This window comes from Typopeltis vanoorti, chromosome 21, assembly GCF_054136105.1.
Source record: "Typopeltis vanoorti isolate ZY-2024b chromosome 21, IOZ_Tvanoo_1.0, whole genome shotgun sequence".
Classification (NCBI taxonomy): domain Eukaryota; kingdom Metazoa; phylum Arthropoda; class Arachnida; order Uropygi; family Thelyphonidae; genus Typopeltis; species Typopeltis vanoorti.
In genome coordinates this window covers 65,934,792-65,952,519 of record NC_143569.1, presented here as the reverse complement: position 1 = coordinate 65,952,519, position 17,728 = coordinate 65,934,792, and the positions used below count along the sequence as shown (strand labels likewise).

At 38.7% G+C, this 17,728-nt stretch overlaps 1 protein-coding gene across 1 annotated transcript in view; it reads left to right on the top strand.

Moving 5' to 3' along the window:
- LOC150094935 (blastula protease 10-like) overlaps positions 1-17,728 on the top strand; it is a 96,226-nt gene that overhangs the window by 8,737 nt on the left and 69,761 nt on the right. Inside the window, exons 2-4 of the mRNA XM_090411153.1 lie at positions 11,294-11,335; positions 12,876-12,908; positions 13,018-13,050. Coding sequence (XP_090267279.1) covers positions 11,297-11,335; positions 12,876-12,908; positions 13,018-13,050 — 105 coding nt within the window. The 5' untranslated portion in view covers positions 11,294-11,296. The remainder of the gene's footprint in view (positions 1-11,293; positions 11,336-12,875; positions 12,909-13,017; positions 13,051-17,728) is intronic.

Genomic DNA, 17,728 nt, shown 5'->3' with positions numbered 1-17,728 from the left:
CTCTTTCTTTCTTTCTCTCTCTCTCTCTTTTGTAAGGAAAAAAATAAATAAAATATAATTATACGATTATACTAACGTTGGTTAAAATGTAACTAACGAGAATGGATTTTTAATTGCAGCTGGATTGAAGTTAGTGAAGTAGTCAGATGCCCGATAATGTTTTGTGTCGATCGATGTCCATCAGCTGATTAATATCACGATAAAAAGCTTAAATAATAATAATAAAAAAAAAAAAAACGAATGTAGAACCAAACATTTTTTTTTTCACGGATCAGAGCATAGTTGAGTTGGCCTTGAATTCTGCGTCTCCCTTAAATCCAGAATAGCTCAAGAATTATATTTCAGTACGCTCAACTTGCTGCATAAAATAAAATAAAAAATCTCCGCCAAAGTAAAATAAACAATAAATATCTGCATGGGTTGCCAAATTCGTCCCTTCATCCGGCTATTCCCCCCATTCAACTCACCCTAACAGCAATAATTAAAGAATTCCTACCCAAGTTTTCGTTAAGTATTTCTGGCATCTTCCCAACAAGATGCAAACGTGATACGCTTTTTTTCTTTCTTTCTTTTTTTTAAGCAACTTTTTAATCACGTGACAGAACAACTAGGAGATACGCAGACACAAGTGGGTGGAAAGCGTCTGCTCGCTTTATTTGTAGACCTATATTTGTTTACATCGCTAAGTAAAGTGACAAATTATGCTGCACGTCATCTGTGTTTTATCCAAAAAAATAAAAATGTAACAGCACTAAAATAGCATCAAAGTGAACCTAATTTGTAAATTTTAGCATGTGTAGGATCTTAGTTGTTCCCACTTTTCCTTACATCAATCAAATTGGCGGTAATTCTACCTCGCAAAACCAACCTTTGGTTCGTGAAAATGTAAGATCAGTAATAATATTTTTTTCCCCTCATTTCCTTAGATTTTTGGTTCAAGTAGTATTGTTATATAACAATGTTAAGAAATCTCTGAACATTAAACTGCCCTTAAGAGGGCTCAGCATCGATAATGACAAATGCCCGTCGAATAGAAGTAGACTTAATTGTTGCTATTATCATTAACCGGACACCTCCGTGGATTCCCAGGACACTAAACCGTACAACTGCTAATCTCTTTCCAAACCCAGTCAATGACAACCCACTTCACCCGTTTCCCACCTCCTATCCAGATGCAGTCCTATCAAAGCTTTCCAAAGGTAGAAAGATCATCTTCGCTAACCCAACTCTTCAGCATTCTTCAAGATCCAATCAATTCTTCGTGTTGCCTATTTATCTCCATAGTATGCTTCCCTCGAATCCCAAATTCCTTACCCATCATTCCCAGATTCCCACCCCACCAGTCTATTGCAGCACAGGTCTCAAAGCATCCCATAATTCCTCCAATTTAAAGTGAACAACCGAAACTCTGCAACACCAAACGGGGCATCCACTACTCAAAATGTTGCTTGCTGAGATATATTATTTTCAATTTTTGGTTTTGTTCCGCGCTGTTAGCGTATGTTCGATGTCATGTTGAATGTTTACTTCTTGGAAGTTTAGTTCAGATCATTAAACAAATTAAAAAAATAGATTATTTGCAGTAGCTGTACTATCAAGAAACTCAAGAACTCACGATGGAAGGACTGTGTACACCAACACAATCTACTGTCTGCACCTTAATCTACGATCTACATGCTACACTTACACCATCTACCTGTAAGAGTATTTTTGCGTGTTGAGTGTGTTTTCTGACCGATTTGCCTGTATGCAAGATGAAGAACCCAAGTTTTCCGAGAGAAAAAAAAAATTGCCATTCCCATATGAGATCGGATAACTCACCTTCAGTTGAAAAGTCCATTTGAAGGGAGATGAACCGCTATGCGCTGAAAGGTGACAGGTTATCCTGTCCCTAAAAGAACATGGCTTTAAATGCCGACACCTGCCAACTTTGAAGTACCACTAAGCAACATTTACTGTTGCCATAGAAGCATGACGTCACATCTGCATTTTAAAATAACACGCTGCTAAGTACTATATGTCTTTGATTATATGCACAGATGCAAGATTCCCTCTTGACAAATTTATGTGGTGATCACAGACACGGCTGCTGTATATATTCAATTCACTGAAGTACTACCGGACCCATCGCTGGGATTTCTAAAGATTGCAAATTGACTACGAAGCCCTGACTATCACTTTAATATTGTAAGGATATAAACTCCTAGAAAACGTAAGCAGTGAATAAATTAGAAATAAACCGCCAGAAATAGTTGTACGTTGTCATACCAATTAAATATTGTCCCCCCCCCCACATGCAATTCCAAACTCCCAAACGATGTCGCATTTTAATCGAAATCCAGAATAAAACCGCCTAATAAAAGATCTTGAATACTTTCAATTTAAAGATCATTCCGACTATTAAGCCTAATAGATAACTACTCTAAGTCATAGGGCGAAACAGCACCTCCTAGCGGATACTAACCTTCCAGCGCCCTCAGATCAGTCTCTCGGACCCTGCCGGGAGGCCAATCAACGCTAATTGAGGAAGTGGGAAGTGTAATTGGCTTCAATTTCTCCATGCAAGCACTCCTGGTTGTTAAAATGACATCTAACTGAGCCCCAGCTGTGTCGCAATGGTCTTTAATTTCACTCGACGGGTTACTGGAACGCAGGGTCACCGACGAACGAACCAATGAGCTCTCGAATGCTTGACAAGGCGAGCTAAGAAAGAAAAACAGCGTATTGTGAATCAGGCGTTTCATAAAAGGAACAATAACACGCACCGTGCCCACCAAAGATGAATAACATAATGAGCCATAGCAACGGTTGCTATGGTCAGGGACAGAGGGCTAATCGGTGCACATTTCCTTAATATGTAAAAGAGCACAGCTTTAACTTTAAAGGAGAATGCAACTATTGAAGGAATTAGTTTTTATTCTATTCATGTTGGCTGTTTGAGAATGATCTTCGCCGTTTCTTTGATGTACAGAAAAAAACTGCAATCATTCCAGCATAAAAACATCAAAATGAGTTTCAGCATCTTCGGAAGAAGATGCTGAAAATACATGTTCATACATACACAGAACCCCCGACAGAACCTTACAAGAGATTTCATAACAATATTGCTGCAAGTTAAAGAGTTGGAGGTCGACTGTGAAGATGTAGAGCATTTATTGGTAGCAATGGAAGACGATCTCTCAAACGAATACCTTATAGAACTCGAAGCATAGAAAGCTACAGAAGAAGAGAGAGAGAGAAAAAAAAATACCGAAAAAGAAGAAAGTGAGCCACATCCACCAAAAAAATTTACTGAAAATATTGACGGAATCATTTGATTCTGTGAATACGGTTGTTTGAAGAAATGATTCCCATGATGCAAAGCTGTAATTGCTTGCTGTACAGAAATTGATGCAAATAAAAGAGAAAACGCAAAGTGTGCAAACCAAGTTGGACGTAATGCACCGATATTTAATAAAGCCCACATTTCTTGTCACCTCTCCCCTCACCCCTGAAGATGAGCCTTAACCTTCAGCAAGTTAAAATATAGCGACCTATCATCAGAACGATTTTTTTTTTTTTTGCAATTCCTAGATTTGAAGAATTTTTTGTTGCTGGTGTCCCTGCCTTTACCGCCTATAAAACGTTCAACTAATAAAGTAGTAGCTTCGAAGTATCATTCTTGCACTATGTGTTTCTAGCTAAGAAGCACTGTTTCTCTTGTGTCATTATTTTAATGACACAAGAGAAATTTTGTACACATGTAAAATTTTTATTGTTTACAAAGAGTAAAAATAGTTAAAATATAATAAAAACCGACTCGCACATTGTAGCATTCAGGCACGTTAATCGTTAACATATCCCTTGGGTTCATAGAGTGATTTTCCAGTTACAAGGATCGTCGAAACGGAACTTCGGGCCGTTAGTCGGGAACTGACTGACTGTAAGTATATGTCGGTGATGACAATTTTTGTTATTATTTATAAATTCAAGTTAATGAGATGAGATGTATGTAAACAGTTATCTTAACAATCTCGTGCAAAAATAGGTTCAGATTTTTTTTATAATTTTGCAAAGATGTTTTAAAGATTTTTGTTAAGTTTTGGTTTTTAATAATACATAATTCAGGATTTTCATCCTGAATTATGTATTATCTCGTCTACACGTAAACGTACAACAGACAGATCGAGAGAACTGTATTTAAATAACATAACTAATGTAATTAAAATATAATATAATAACTATTACATTTATATTAACACACGTAAAATTATATTTAATGTGATTACTGAATATCATTTTATATTTAACCTCCCCCTCAAGCGGGCAGGACGTATATATACATCCAGATAAATCTGGATACGATTCTGTAACACCTATTGAATAACATGGACAAGAAGTGCAAGTTGGTCCCACTATTTCATCCACCTCGGCCGGTGTGATTACTGTATATCATTTTATAATATAATATGATCTCACATTTAGTAAAATATGATATTATATATTAAATATTATATATTATAAATCAAATATGTCATATTCAATTCAGTCCTTATAAGGACTGGCTTAAAGGGGTGAAGCAAGAATGCTTTTCATCTTCCCCGTTATCTGTAGAGGACAGTGTAGGGATAAGGTGTTATTGAACAATTAAGGCTCTGATCATGTCATGGCAGGAGGGTAACAGCAATAGCCGAGCCTCAGTTAGAACTTCATTGGCTACAGCTTTGCCATTCATTACCCTCCAAGGATATTAATCACCGCACTTCACGGTCTACCTACTCCTCGTATTGTTCAATTCATTACATTAACATTAACATTTCTGGCTAGATGGGTGAAGCAAAATTGCTTTTCATATTCCCCTTTGTCTTGTAATGGAAGAACTTTGAATGGAGTGTTTGTGAGCTATATGCTCGCCCATTGAGGGCAGTGAAGTTAGTTGCGTTCAGCTGAACTTAAAATAGATTTTGGTCTTTTAAATTTGTAGATTTCTTCTTCATTATATTCCGAGGCTTCCTTGATTAACGGGTTTGGATGGTTACTTGTCTTGGTAAAGAACTTCTCAGCTAGATTTATGAGAAAGGAAGAGATATAAGGGATATTAACTTCTCTATGGATCTGGGTGTTTCTTATGAACCAGGGGGCATCCAGAATCATCCTCAGGTACTTATTCTGTAATCTCTGAAGTTTTAGAATGTTTGAATTTGCGGTGTGGCTCCAAGCTGGGGATGCGTAAGTGATAACCGGTCTAATTACCATCTTGTAAATTGTTAATTTTGTTTGCATGTCCAGTTTACTTTGTCTGTTGATCATAGGGTAGAGCTGTGCTAAGACTTTGGATGTCTTTGAGGAAATGTAACTAATATGTTTGCTGAATAGGAGTTTACTATCAAGAATCACTCCAAGATATTTAACTTCAGTCTGCCATGGAATCTTTACTCCCAATAAATAAATATCCTCCATGGTATGGATTTTCTTTCTAGTAAACAGTATGGCTGAGCTTTTCTGGGGGTTAACTTGGATCCTCCAGTCTGCCATCCACTTTTCTAAAGTGTGTATGCTATTTTGTAGTCTTTTAGTTGCCAGTTTTGGGCTCAGTGAACTTGACATCAGTGCAGTATCATCAGCATATAATGCAGTGAATGTTGTTCTTGGGTTCAGAGGGATGTCTGCTACATAGATTGAAAACAGTAGAGGTGCCAGAAGAGATCCTTGAGGTACGCCTGCCGAGATCCTGCGTCTGGTCGAAACCGTTTCGCCTACCCTGACCTGCATGTATCTGTCTTTCAGATAAGAATGTATTACCTTTATTAGTCTGACTGGGAAATTAAATTTTATCAGTTTGTAGAGAAGACCTTGATGCCATACTTTATCAAACGCCTTCTCTGCGTCGATGAAGATGGCAGCTGTATTGAGTTTCCAGTTGAAACCTTTAGTAATGATTTCTACCAGCCGGTGCACTTGTTGGGCTGTACTATGGGCCCTACGGAAGCCGAACTGTTCGTTAGGCAAAATTCCTAACTTATCTGTTTCTGCTTGGAATCTTGAGAGGATCACTTTCTCTGTTACCTTTCCGAGGCTGGATAATAGGCTTATGGATCTGTAGCTTTCAGGAAGGTGAGCATTTTTTCCTGGCTTCTTCAGTGGTATGATTGTGGCTGTTTTCCATGTAGAAGGGAAATGCTGGAATCTAAAGATAGCATTTGTAATGTTGACGAGATGGACTATGGCCTTTCTTGGAAGTAGTTTTACTATTCTGTTAGTTATGCCATCCGGTCCTGGAGCTTTTCTATTGTTTAGATGGGAGATGATATTTATCATTTCTGTTGGATTTGTAGGAGTGATATGTTCTGAGTTGACAATGTTCTGTCTTAAGGTTGACCTAACATGACGATGAATCTTGTACATAAGGTTGATATTTAAATTAGTATACGATGGGTTGCACTGAGATTCTAGGTTATCTACTAGTGCTTCGGCTTTCTCTTCATCTTTGTGAACTGTCCCTTTCTTGGTTTGGATAGGGGGTATGAGTTGCTTTTTGGTGCGGATTGCTCTTAAGAATTTCCATACAGAATGATCTTCAGTATTGATGTTAGCCAATTTGGTTTCCCATTGATGGTTTCTGTGTTTTTGAAGAGCTTCTCGGACCTGCCTGTTTAGATTGTTCAATACTTTTTTATCTTGTGGGGCTCTGGTATTGTGGTATCTCTTCCTGGCTCTATTTTTTGCTCTGATTAGGTCCATGATTTCTTCAGGGATACGGTTTGTTGGGTTGAAGACAGTTGATTGTCTGACTGATTCAATTGCTTTCTGAATTTGTATGGTTAAGTTATTTATTGCTGTGTCAATCTCTTCCTTTTTACTGATATTGGGTACTGGACCAATATGATCGGGAAGAACCTTGGCTAACTTGTCCCATGGTATGAATGTGTGCAGAGGAGAGAATTGATCTGATGAACCTAGACTGAGCACTATGGGACTGTGGTCAGAAGATAATTCGTTGACTGATTCCAATTTGAATTGGTATCTTAAATTTTTAAAAATGACAATGTCCAGCACATCCGAGCCACCCGAAGGGCTGAAATGGGTGGGCTCAGTAGGGCCGGCGACTACAACAGAGTTGAGCATTGCATAGTTGAAAAGTGTGTAGCCTTTGGTGTTAGTAGATGAGCTGTACCAAGATGTGTGTTTTGAGTTGAAGTCTCCTGCTATTATTATGGAGTCATTTGGACCAAGTACGGAGTCTAGATCTGTTGTCAGCAGAGGAATGCTTGGAGGGTTATATGCAGCATAGATCTTGAGACTCCCAGCATTGAAGGTATGTACCTCCACACCAGTCACCTCCAGGTTTACTGTTTTGGGCTTGTCTATTGTGTTATGATTCAAATAACTCTTTATATATATGGCTGTGCCTCCACCTCTTGTGCCAATTCTGTCGTTTCTGTACATAGCGTATCCACGGATTTTTGGGTTATTAGCTGGTCTTAGGTGTGTTTCACCAATCAAGATGATATCAGCACTGAGACGAGTTGAAAGTTCTTGTAGTTCCAAAATCTTGTTCATCAATCCATTTGCATTTCATGCTATTATCTTAAGAGCTTTTGGTTTGAATTTATTATTCATGACAGATGGCTGTTATAATGTTTTGAGTGCTTTGCAGGAATCTCTTTCTGGAAGATGTTGAGGGGCATGTCTTGCTGAATTCTTGCAGCATAGTGGCAAGTGAGGCTGTTAAAACGGATGTTATGTTGGAGCTTTCTAGCTCGAGAGATGTAGGAGGCTTAGTTCTTGCAGCCTCAGCATATGTTTTGGTCATGGTTGTTCCTTCTTGTGAGGAAGAAGGCAAGGTGTTTCGGACTGGAAGACGATTTGTTTGGTTGCTTAAAACGTCTTTACGTGGCGGAACAAGATTGACTTTTGTTGGTCCTCGGTTTTTTGGATTGGAAAGGCATCCCTTGTAGTTGGCGGGATGAGGTCCTCTGCAGTTTGCACAGCATGCTGGAGTTGTGCGAGGTTTGGTGCAAGAGATGGTCTGGTGTCCCTCGCCGCACTTCAAGCACCTGTAGGCTGCCTTACATAATTTTTGGGCATGTCCAAATCTTTGGCATCTATGACACTGACCTGCAGATGCTCTTTTCCTTAGAGGCTCAGTTGTAATTTTGAGACCGCATACTACAGTCAGTTCATAGATCTGCTTTTGTGTGTTGTTTATTTCCACCAGCACCAAAGGCATTGGCCTTTTATCTGCTCTGAGCATTCTGCTCACTTTAACTGGGGACAGGCCCTGTCTGGAGAGATCAGTGGACACATCTTCAGGAGTGATACCTTCAGCTATCCCACGTAGAACAACTTTCAGGTTCTTTTCACTAGGTAAAGTGAAGGTGTGGTATGGGACGCTAGCTTTGTCCAGAAATCTGGTCATCTGTCTGTAATCCGAGACTGTAGAGGGTTGTATTTTAACTCCCTCATCTGTGTTTTTAGCCCATGAGAATGAGATGTTTTGCTCTCTTAGGGCTGATGAGATAGGGATCCATTTTTCTTTATCCCTTAATATGACTGGTGGTATCTTTTCTTTAGGACCATTGTGTGCTTCTATCCCTGATGTTTTGGGTTCTTCCACATTGGTGGAGATTTTCCTCTTCTTTTTCACCAATTGGAACTCTATATCACTTTCCAAGGTATGATGTCTGCTGTCTTGGGATGTAGCATCTTCCATACTCGGGGAGTGTGCTAAATCTGATTGCGTCGGAGTTATGGGCTCTTCACTCATGTCAACCATATTATCCTCTGTGACTGCTGTGGGAGGAAATGTGTCAAAGAGCTTGACTTTTCCTGGCCAATTATCACTCAGCAGCTTTCCCAGTCTGAGGAATTCAAAGTAAACTTCCTCGAATTTGGCCTCATTTAGAAGTTTTGCCATGATAATATTCGGAAATAAGTCACGGATGGAGAAAGAGTAGAGATTGCTCAAGTGTTCCGAGCAGGTAAAGATAATCCTGTGGACTTTTGAGGGTCCACTAGCAAATCCCGTAGACACACTAAGGTGTCTACCAGCAATAAGATGTGGCGATATAAAATACAACAATGGCGATACTAGCGGCAGTAGGCCTAGCGTATCGCCCTTGTAAATTCAATAGACTTACCTGGATAAACCAGTATAGAAAATAAAGTGCCTGTTTATGGCAGCAAGTAATTAACTGATATTATTAATGAATAAGCATAAATCTCTAAAAACATATCAGTCAAATTCACAATTCACCATCAAAAATACACGACACGAAACACTAACACGCGAGCCGCCGTCATACTTCAGTCACTCAAGACGTAATAGTCCTTATAAGGACTGGCTTAAAGGGGCGAAGCAAGAATGCTTTTCATCTTCCCCGTTATCTGTAGAGGACAGTGTAGGGATAAGGTGTTATTGAGCTATTAAAGCTCTGATCATGGCAGGAGGGTAACAGCAATAGCCGAGCCTCAGTTAGAACTTCATTGGCTAAAGCATTGCCATCCATTACCCTCCAAGGGTATTTTGGATTGAATGAATCAATCCTCTGACCTTAACTGTAGGAAAATTAAACCATACATATATTTATTTATAAAAGGTGTCGGAGTGATTTTTATAATTAATTTTAAAATTTAAAAAGTCTTCAATTTTATTTTACAATAAAATATAATATTTATAATTTAATATATAATTATTTTTGAATTATTCTTTTACATAATTTACAATATTTTTGAATCGCTATCCTACTGCTCTATTGAATATGGATCGAATATGCAGTGGCAAAGTTTGGGAAGCTACTACAATCAAAATTGTTCAGTCTGTGTGAATTAGTTCTTAGCATTTATTGGATTACGGACGAAGTCAAAGGTTGAACACTAGCGAAAGGTTATTCTATAGAAAGACTGGATAAACTGATGGCATTCTTTACTAGAGGCTTAGAGAATTCTGCCAATTTTGTCGCAAATGCTCCAAACAACGTTTCGGTTTAAGTTTCTGGTCGTATGTAAAGGTTATTAAATACACCGATAAATGATATTTCTCGGTTTGCTTACCGTCTATGCCTCGGGTCGTTCAACAGGACTGTCCATCTGGTGCATCCTGCATATTACAGACATGGTTTCCTTCTCAGCTGTTCACGTGAAAAATATCCGAGTGCTCAGCGATGTGTTTCAACAATACTTAGCTTTTAAAGCTAGGCATGACAATAGAAGCCGGGTTATTTCTTTCAATTTGCCGACGACCATTTGTTCACGAGAAGTATTAACACAAATACGTACTTCTAAGGGACAGCAGGTAATTGTTGAAGGCTCGCACCCCTGGATGAGGTTGAGAAAAGGTGCGAAGTTATTGAGTTAATGGGACAAATGCCAACGCGAAATTACTACCATTAAGAGTGGGGGTGGGGGAGGAAAGAGGATTGGGGATTTTCGACGAGTGGAGAAGGAACAGATGGAATTCACATACTGTTTATGTATGTGTGGTATGATTTTTTTTTGGGGGGGGGGTTAGAAGTTTAGGAAAATATTGCTTTTCATTCGTACTTATGAATAAATAAATATAGAAATTTTCGTAAAAAAAAAAAGGGGGGGGGTTCTAGTGTTGAGGTAAACAACCCTGATAGTTGACGTTGTTAATTACAGAGTTCTAAGAAATACGATGTTTTGCGCTATTAGTGATGGTGGCAGGTCGATAATAAACTTAAAAAATAAAAATGCATTTCCGCCTTAACGATCAGGAAGTTGCACCAGTATCACACCTTCGGTCGTGTCTTGTGTCTCCACGTTAAGTAATTAAACATGATCAGGGTAGCGTGCAGACATTGAAGATGTCAACTAACCTCCTGTCTACCTTTGCATCTATAAATACGAGCCTTTTATCTGAAGCTTCCTTCATTTCCGTGAGTGAGCCATGGGTTTAATGAGCGTGCTTCTCTGTGCTGCTACCCTCATGCAAGTGAGTATAGCACGTTCTCAATAATGTTGAGTATTCGCTTTGTCAAATATGTTGACCAGCGAGATATTTGTTAGCAGTTATTTCGTAATCGAAGGTTCCGCCCTCTACCGGATTTTTCATACTTGATAAATTGCAATTATTTGTTTGTTAACTAAAATGATGAATGATGAGTCGGAATAGCAATTTATTATTTTGTTAATTTGCAAATCGACCGCTGGAACATCTCTCTCTCTCTCTCTCTCTCTCTCTCTCTCTCTCTCTCTTTCTCTCTCTCTCTCTCTCTTGAAATAATCTGTAGGCTTATGTGTATATTTTTCGTTTGATTTTTATTATTTTTTTTATTTAATTTTTTTTTTTCAGGGCATGTGCGAATCGTGTCCAGTTAGGACTGACTCTCTGATGGTAAGTAATACGATGTTCAACTGATTTGAATATATTCAAGTAGTTGTAGTTTCTACATGCCATTTAAATACATTTTCTTTCTATTTCTAATGTAAAAATCCTCTTTCGCTTTTATATTGTTCATCTAAGAATTAAAAATGCTTTGTTGTACCCAATCATTAAAAATTGTACGACATTTTAAATGAATTTTCCTATGAAGACAATTTTCCACCAAATTTTGATTTTTATCCCAATTCTTAACGGGAAAAATCCAAAACTATGATAAAATCATTTTGGAAAAATCTATTTATGGACATAACTTCTTCTGCATTGTCTCTGTGAATATTTATCCCATAGGATGATTCCTATTGAAGTATGCGTTGACCTGAAAAATAAAATGGCCGCGTTGTTGTTGTGTGTTCTCCACGTGTATTAATAATTTGACTTTAAAAAGAGGAAAACGTCCAGTGCATACGTAATGGTCACAGCTGCCTGTAGATCCAGGTGTTCAGTTCAGCTTATTCTCTTTTGAAGTCTATGTTTCCATAATCATTTCATAAGATTCTACTTATTTGATTATCCTATAGACAAAATTCCAACCCAGTATGAATATCCAGTATGACTCGCTATTGAGACTTCCTTTCACAACAAAAGTCACAGTTTTCGCCGATGATGCGATGATAAGGATTCGGGGATGCCACGGCTTACAATTAGAAGTAACGGCCAACGAAGAACTCTTTAAACTTGCAGAATGTGCACCCGAGAAGAAAGTTACCCTCAATAGTACCAAGTCTAAAGTGTCCCGCATCTCACGCAAAAAATCAAAACAACCTGTAACAGTCTTGCTAAACGGAGAAGTTCTCGAGGTAGCCAGTGAGCTAAAATACCTTAGGAGTAACAATAGATGAAAATTTTGACCTTCAATAAGCACATCTAATATGCTGCAGGAAAAAAAAAAAAAAAAAACAGCTTATGAACAGTAAACTAGCTAAACGGATAGATCAGAAAAGATAAAGTGGGGAGGGATTAGGCCAACGAGCGCTGAAAACAATATATACCGGAGCTATACTGCCATTGATATCTTATGCCGCACGTGCTTGGAAATGTACTAAAATTAAAGAAAAATCGACAAAAGCTGAACAGAGTTCAAAGCCTTATAGTCATATGAATAATTAAAGGATGCAGGACAATATCTTTCGAGGCAGCTTGTGTTACTGTAGCTCTAGCACCGAGCTGCATGAAAATACAAGAATTAACTCTTATATATGACGCTGGTTTGTGCAAAAACACCACACCAGAATTCCACCTGGGCCTTCCCAGCTCAAAGGGTATCGACTGAAGGCCTCGAAAAGGAAAGAGTTTTTTACTCCGAAAACCCAGGTCTTCGAAGACCTGGGTTTTCGGAGCCTGCCTAAAATTAAAAGAACTTATAACGACTTTTCAGTTGAAGGTTAGCTAGTTGCCAAATAGAACTTTTATGACTATTCTGTTTCGATAATACATATTGCTGAGTAATACGTTCATACATAAATTAACTACGCCATTTCTTATTATTTTTCAGGCTGACTCCGTAGAACAGTTCTCATCGGATGAGGTTCGTATTTATTTCATTTATAAATGCACAAACTTTGAGGAAATTAATAGATAATTAACTACGATTAATTATTTCATTAACTATGAGATTTCATTTTATCATATTTCAGACTAACTCCATAGAAGAGTTCTCATCGGATGAGGTTCGTACTTAATTTTGTACTCGGTTGCGTTTTCTATAAACATAAAAAAGTTAACTTAAAATCTTATATCTTATAATTTTTTGAGAAATAACCTGCATACAAAAATTATTGATGTTGATTTTTTTTTTTTTTTGGCTAGATGGGCGAAGCAAAAGTGCTTCTCATATTTCCCGTTATCTGTAGAAGAAAATGTATGGATGGGGTAATATAGAGCTATAAGCTCTGATCACGGCAGGAGGGTAACAGCAATAACCGAGCCTCAGTTAAAACTTCATTTCCTTCCATTACCCTCCCTGGGTACCCATTTTAGTCGCCTCGTACGACATGCATGGACTACAGTGTGGGAGGGGATGGTATGTAGTAGTAAAGCTCTCTCTAAAAATGAAGACGATCCCCCGGATCACTCCCTACGAGTGGCCGAAACGTCCAACTCAGCGTTGATTCCACTCAGTGATGCCCCCCCCCCACCACCACTACTGAGCAGAACCGCTCATATTCCAGGGAAAAGCATCCACCGACAAGGCCCCTCATGGGTCACGCCAGAGAACACTTTCCCCAGAGACTCAAAATGCTCTCTCAGGGCAAACCCCCCCGAAATATAAGTCCCCCCCCCTCACCGGGAGCAAAATTCCGGAAGAAACCTAAGAGAGTGAAACTCTCAAAACTCTGTGTCCCATTTTAGTCGCCTCTTACGACATGCATGGGCTACTGTGGGGCTATTCTTATCCGGGCCACCACATGGGGTATTGATATTGAATTGACAATTATGTCTTTAGGGTTGAAGCAAGATGCTTTTCATATCCCCCGCGATCTGTTGCGGTTACAATGAAGGTAGAATTTATGAGTAGTTTGCTCGCCCTGATTGAGCATGGAGATTAAGCGTCGCTGCAGGAAGTTAGAATGACTTTTGGTCTTTTATATTTGAACATATCCGTAGCCTCGTATGCTGCAGCTTGCTGAACCAAATCGTTGGGATGTGTGGTCTTTAGGAAAAACTTGGATGCTAAGGATTGTAGAAAAGAGAAAATATAAGGAATATTTGTATCTCTATGAAGTTGATTGTTTCTAACATACCATGAGGCGTTCAGAATCATTCTCAAGCACTTGTTCTGACTCGCTGTATCTCGATAATGTTAGTATTAGAGGTGTGGCTCCAGGCTGGAGAGGCATAGACGGTTATTGGACGAATCGTCATCTGGTATAGTTGCAATTTGATTCTGTTGCTGAGCTTGCTGTTTCTATTAATTAGCGGATAGATCTGAGCTATGGCTTTAGATGCCTTTGCGCACGCAGACTTGATGTGTTGGTTGAAAGATAGATTTTTTGTTGAGAATTATACCCAGGTAATTTGTTTCTGTCTGCCAGGGAATTTTAGTATTGAATAATAATACATCTCCTGCAGGGGATATTGGCCTTTTTGAGAAAAGAACGGCTGAGCTTTTCTGGGGGTTGACTTCCAATCTCCACTTAGAGAACCAACCCTCCAGCTTTAGAAGGTTTTCTTGAAGCTTCTAGTAATGAAATGTGGTCGGAGAGATCTGGTTAGTATTGCTGTATCGTCCGCATACAGGGTCAGGATGGAAGACATCGGATTGTGCGGGATGTCCGACATGTATACAGAAAACAGCAATGGAGCCAGTAGAGATCCCTGCGGCACTCCAGCCAAGATATGGCGCTGGGATCAGGTAGAACCATTGATTTTTGTCTTGTATTGATCTATTCTGAAGATATGATCGGATTAGATGAACCATTTTTAGTGAGATACCGGCTGAGATAAGTTTGTGTAGCAGTCCGAAATGGCATATTTTGTCAAATGCTTTGGATAGGTCTAGAAAAACAGCTCCTGTGCACTTGGCGCCAGTTAAAGCTGGTGGTGATGTATTCCACAATTCTGTGGATTTGTATGGTGTTGTCGAAAGCAGAACTGCTCTCTAGGAATGATGTCTAATTTGTTTACAGAGGCTTGAAGTCGAGAGAGGATGACCTTCTCCGCAACCTTACCCAGATTGGAGATGAGACTGATTGGACGATAATTGTGGGGGGGGGGGGTCCTTACTTGGTTTATGAATTGGGATTACGTCGGCCTGTTTCCAGAGGGAAGGAAAATAGTGAAACCTTAAGATGGCATTAATGATTATAGTCAAGTGCACTACAGCTTTGCAGGGCAGTAATTTGATCACCTATTTGAGATACCGTCTGGTCCAGGAACTTAATTGTTCTTTAGTTTTTTAATAATATCTGTACCTTGCAGAGCCTTTGAGTATGGCCAAATTTTTGGCATCTATGGCATTGACCAGTAGATGCCCATTTACGGAGTGGCTCTGGGGTGATTCCACAGAGTGATGTTAAATCATAGATATTCTTATAGGCTTTGTGGATTTCAACTAAGACAAGAGGCATAGGGTTTTGTCTGCTCTGGTCATTCTGCTGATCTTAATAGGTGGCAGGTCCTGGTGGTGGAGGTCCGCCTCAATTTCATCTGTAGTTATGTCTTCCGTGACACCCGGCAGTACCACCTTCAGATTTTTCTCCGAACCAAGAGAATAGGTGTGGTATTGAATAATTCTAGAATCTAACACTTCGGTTAGTTTCCTGTAGTCTGATAAAGTAGAGATACTGTATCCGTGAGTTTACCATGGTGGACCTTAAGTGTGCCCATCTTCTTTTTTCCTGGAGGACTATCGGTGGAACCCTCTCTTTCGTGGCGGTCGAGGGATTGGAACTGAGAGTATCCTCTTCCATACCAAAATCTATGGGAGGTTCTGTGTCAGAGGTTTTCGCACATGTACAGTATGTCTTCAAAATCTGGGGGAGACTGCAACTGAGTAATGAACTCCTCACTTGTATCGTCCGAATTATCTTCTGTCACTGCAGAGGGTGGGAATGAGTCAAAAATCTTAACTTTTCCCTGCCAGCCATCACTCAGCAGCTTTCCCAATCTGAGGAATTCATTATAAAACTCCTCGAAGGTTTTGCCATGGTAACGAAGCGTTTCGAGCAAATTACAATAATCCTGTGGATTGGATCCACTAGCAAGTACGGTATACAATTTAGTATACCCTGTGATTAGGCTTAGAAGATGGTTTCCGATGGAACTAAAGATTTAGTGCATTTCGGAGGAAAAGAAATACGCATTTGGCTTTAAATATTGATGTATAAAGGATGCCTTACCCATAATATCCAAAATGCATGTTTTTATACACTCCAAATCTGGGAATAAACCAATAAAATTGAAAAGACATTCTTGACATTGCTTTAGTGTGTACTCAGCGCCCTCTAATGTTGTTTTCAATTAATCTTCTCAGTGCAGTGATGTAATTTGTGAATATTCGATTACTGTTGTTGAGAACTAGAAGATTTGAAACAAGAATATTTGGAAAAGGTTTTAAAGTGACAAGCAGAACGGATTTTAAGTTTTTATCATCCATCAGCACAATTGTTTAGTTGGCATTTTTCTTCTTTAGAATTATTCTATTTATTATTATTATTATTTATTCACATAATTGATACACAGGCAAAACAAGATATCATATAAATAAAAATTTGGCTGGTGATTCAGAACAATTCAGATTCTACCCAAGAATCTAAGAATAGTCCGTCAGGTAACGTTGTAAAATATGGACTGTTCCAAGTAATGCTGTTTTTTGTAGGTCATATGGGGTCACTTCGTTGATTTTTAGTTGCTGTAAATAGATGGATATGGATAGCTTCTTTGAAGTTGCACCAAGTGCACCGATAACTATTGGAATGACTTTGGTGTGTTTAAGCCACAGTTGGCCAACTTCGATTGCCAGATCTCGATATTTAGTAATTTTTTCCAGTTCTTTGTTGTTAATGTTGTTATCACTGGGTGCTGCGATATCGATAATCCAAACCTGTCGATGTTAGATAATTGTGATATCAGGTCTATTGTGTTCCAAATGCCGATCAGTTTGTATTCTAAAGTCCCAGAGAATTTTTGCTGTTTCGTTTTCCAGTACTGTCTCTATTTTATGCTGCCACCAGTTATCAGAAGTAAGAAAGCTGTATTTTTTGCATACATGCCAATGAACTATTTTGGCCACTTGATCATGGCGGTATTTATAATCAGTTTGAGCTATTTTGCTGCAGGCACTGATTAGACGTTCTACAGTCTCATCTTTCTGATCGCATAATCTGCATTTGCTGTTATTATTGATGTTCAAAATTTTTGCTTTCATTGCATTAGTTTGTAATGCCTGTTCTTGAGCTGATAGAATAAATCCTTCTGTTCATTTTTTAATATCCTGTTTCTTTTAATTTGATCAAGTCAATTTTGTTCTCAGTATCTCTAAGAAATTGCCAATGTTCTGCCATTCGATCATGTAGACTGGTTAGATGTTTTAACCAATATCCATGTTGTTCGTCTTTGCCAGGTTCACTCCAGTTTTCTTTTTAAATTTCTAGCTTGTGCGCTAGCCATTTTTTTTTTTTTAGTGATAACGACATTTTGCATTTGTTTTTGTTTCATTTCTGATTCTATTTCCTTAATCCATGAGGCATCTTTGCTGTATTCAATAGGATTATCCCAGATTGACTTCCAAAATTTGAGTGTTTCTTCTTTTCCGGGTGAATGATGGTTTGCATTTGTATTTCCCTGGAGAGACTGAAAGAACTGACGTTGGTTCTGTCGAAATTGCATATTTTGCACATATTGGTT